Source organism: Morus notabilis, unplaced genomic scaffold (assembly GCF_000414095.1).
Source record: "Morus notabilis unplaced genomic scaffold, ASM41409v2 Scaffold609, whole genome shotgun sequence".
In the NCBI taxonomy this organism is placed as follows: Eukaryota; Viridiplantae; Streptophyta; class Magnoliopsida; order Rosales; family Moraceae; genus Morus; species Morus notabilis.
The window spans coordinates 350,370-353,043 of NW_010357993.1; the positions used below are offsets into that span (position 1 = coordinate 350,370).

The following is a 2,674-nucleotide window of genomic DNA, read 5'->3' on the forward strand; positions in this document are numbered from 1 at the left end:
TGTAAAAAAATATTATAGTAAATCACAAACTATAATTCGAATCATGACACTGTTGGCTATGTTTGAATTGACCAGCATAGTATAGATGAATTCAGAATTATGACTCAAAATTATTTTTGATTTATGTGTATTTTTTGTGTAAAAAAATATTATAGTAAATCACAAACTATAATTCGAATCATGACACGAATACGGCAACCAAACGCATATCCTAAGAACTTATAACGTTGACGCTGATTAAAAAATAAAAATAAAAAGAGAAAATAAAAAATAAAAAACCCTCAAAGATTCATTTGATCATTTCTACTCAATCTCTCCGTTTGAGTGCCCCCTAAAGTCCGAAGCATGTCTCTGTTACTTGGCTCTGGATATGGGATGGACTTTTCAAACATGACACAAGTTGACTGCAATTTTCGTCATTCAACACAAACGTAAAAACACCCGTCTTTAGCACAAGCATTATTGTCATTCTCGTAATTGTTTGACACGGAAAAGAAAACTGACCCAGCGTATAAAAAGATTCAGTACAGTCTCATCTAAAGTTCACGATAATATAAACAAGCTTTATGGATAATAGCACTAGCAGATTCCAGAGACAGTTTACTACACAACTGCAGAACATCTATGCCGAAGCTGCCATATTCATCTGGCGCATCCATCACATTATGGCTGATTTTATTCTACTCCATGATGTTGGAATCTTCTCTTCCTCTTTGTAGCAGACAGGACTACTAAGCTCAGCTCCTTCCATTTTAATGGTATTGAGGGATAACTTACTGCAAGCGGTCTGTGCCGCAGTGCCCTTATAAGCCTTGCAGATGTAGCTTAAAAAGTTTTCGTAGTCCTACAGCAACGCAAGTACTATTATTTCCGGAAGGACTTGTTGATGAGTCTCTTGAACTCATGAAGAGATTGTAATCGAGAGAATCACACTAGGAAAACTAAAGTGTATATCAATGATGCCGAGTATGTAACTCAATCGTTGGAACGTCCATGGTGGCAAAGACAAGCGAGATTAGGAATATGAAAAAGAATGTGGAAAACAAAAGGCAAACCTCATAAAGTGGTTGCCCATCAACGACTACCCAAGGCACGTATTCATGAGGAGGTTGAAGGGCATCTGTTTCAGCTGCATATCGCAACTCAAGCTGCACGGGGATAATAAACAATTTATACATTCCACGGAAAAACACAGCCTCAACTAAACTAAAACTAAACAAGGATTAGGAAACCATAGAGAGTGATCAGCAGAGAAAGAAATCATTTTTATTTTCTACACCATAATGCTAAGAAAATAGCAGCTAGACTTTGGGGAAACAAGGCACATTGATTCTCAGGATAATCCCACGAGGAACAAACAATAAAGTTTCAGAGTTCAGATCAAAAGCTCAGAATATTCAATGCAGCTCCCACCAAATTCTCAGCTTAAGGATCGTATATATACCTTTCATAAACTCCGTCCTTGTTAGCTCACCAATTCGATTTTTGGAAGAATTGGTAAGATAACATGTTATTAGAGCAGGTGGTCTTGTTTTTTTGAATCCTACCAATTGCAATTTTGTAACTTTTCATGGATTGGTAATCTAATAGTACCAACCTTAAATAGTTATATCGACTTACAGACACGAATCTATAATACGAAAAATGCAATAAAGCTAACCTCTTTTCCGTATTCTCCAGTGTAGCAATCAGTCACGGGTTTTGGATCCAAGTTCAATTTCTCAAAACAACTTTCCCACTGGGTATACTTGCGCTCAAACACCAACTCCTCAATGCAATAAATGAAAGGAAAATGCTTGTTCTGCATATATGCGAACTTCCAAATGAGAAAATAACATTTTTTGTTTGATCAATCAAAACAACTCTATTCAATGAATACCCAAGAGTTGTCTAAAATAGAACTATACTAAATTCCTTTTTCCAACAAATCTTACCAGCTCAGGCCAAATATCGATTGCACAGGCTTCCACTGTGTTCAGTAAGCATTCATATGTACCATGCTGAAACCATTGAAAAAAAAAATTCAAATTATGTACTCTGCAACTCCAAAGACCTAAAAAGCAAAGAACTGAACCCAACAGCATTTTTCTTTCCTTTTTTTTTTTTTTTTTTGGGTTGGGGGGAAAAATTCATTCTATAAATTAAGTCCAAAAACGACATGAAAGACTAGAAATGGAGTGGGGAGAGTAGGGGTAAAACCGGACCTGGCAAACGACAGTATAGTTGCTGCCCCTGATCTTGGCGTTACCCCAAGGGACGAGGTTGAGATCGACGATAGAGATAAGATCGTCTTCGAAGAGCTTGACCAGGTAATTCACTACGAAGCTAGCGCTGAAAGGGCAAAGGGATTCGTAATACAGTCCTAACGACACTTTCCCAGAATCCGAAGCCAAGATTTCACTCTTCAAAGCCCAACTCGGAGAGGGACAAAACGACACGAACGAAACGAGGCAAGAGAGAACAAGAGATTGGGAAAATATCGCCCTTCTAGAGAAACCCATTGAGAAAAAAAAACAAAAAAACAAAAACCCAGAATTTATCTTTGCTTGTGGGGGAAAAGGGTTATCTCAGACGTTGAAGAATATACTGAATCTGCGAAGATTCATTCATTCATTCATTATTTTCAAACACAGAGAGACTTTTATAGTGAAAAGAAAATGATTTTTTTTTTTTT

General features: G+C 37.0%; 1 protein-coding gene across 1 annotated transcript; it reads right to left on the reverse strand.

Moving 5' to 3' along the window:
• Positions 1–400: 400 nt before the first annotated feature.
• On the reverse strand, positions 401–2,637 carry LOC21394944 (gamma-interferon-inducible lysosomal thiol reductase). The gene is made up of 5 exons (XM_010091234.2): positions 2,205–2,637; positions 1,935–2,000; positions 1,661–1,801; positions 1,056–1,148; positions 401–844 (listed from the first exon to the last, which is right to left on the reverse strand). Exons 1-5 carry the CDS (start codon positions 2,499–2,501, stop codon positions 659–661), a joined length of 783 nt encoding a protein of 260 aa, XP_010089536.1. The 5' UTR covers positions 2,502–2,637; the 3' UTR covers positions 401–658.
• Between the last annotated feature and the right edge of the window lie 37 nt (positions 2,638–2,674).

Bases quoted from the DNA above. Each gene is read 5' to 3' on its own strand.
- LOC21394944 (XM_010091234.2), bottom strand. From the start codon at position 2,501: ATGGGTTTCTCTAGAAGGGCGATATTTTCCCAATCTCTTGTTCTCTCT. The intron at 1,802-1,934 runs GTAAGATTTGTT...GCATATATGCAG, and splicing joins TCGATATTTGGCCTGAGCTG to AACAAGCATTTTCCTTTCAT. The intron at 1,149-1,660 runs GTTAGCTTTATT...ATCCCCGTGCAG, and splicing joins CTGGAGAATACGGAAAAGAG to CTTGAGTTGCGATATGCAGC.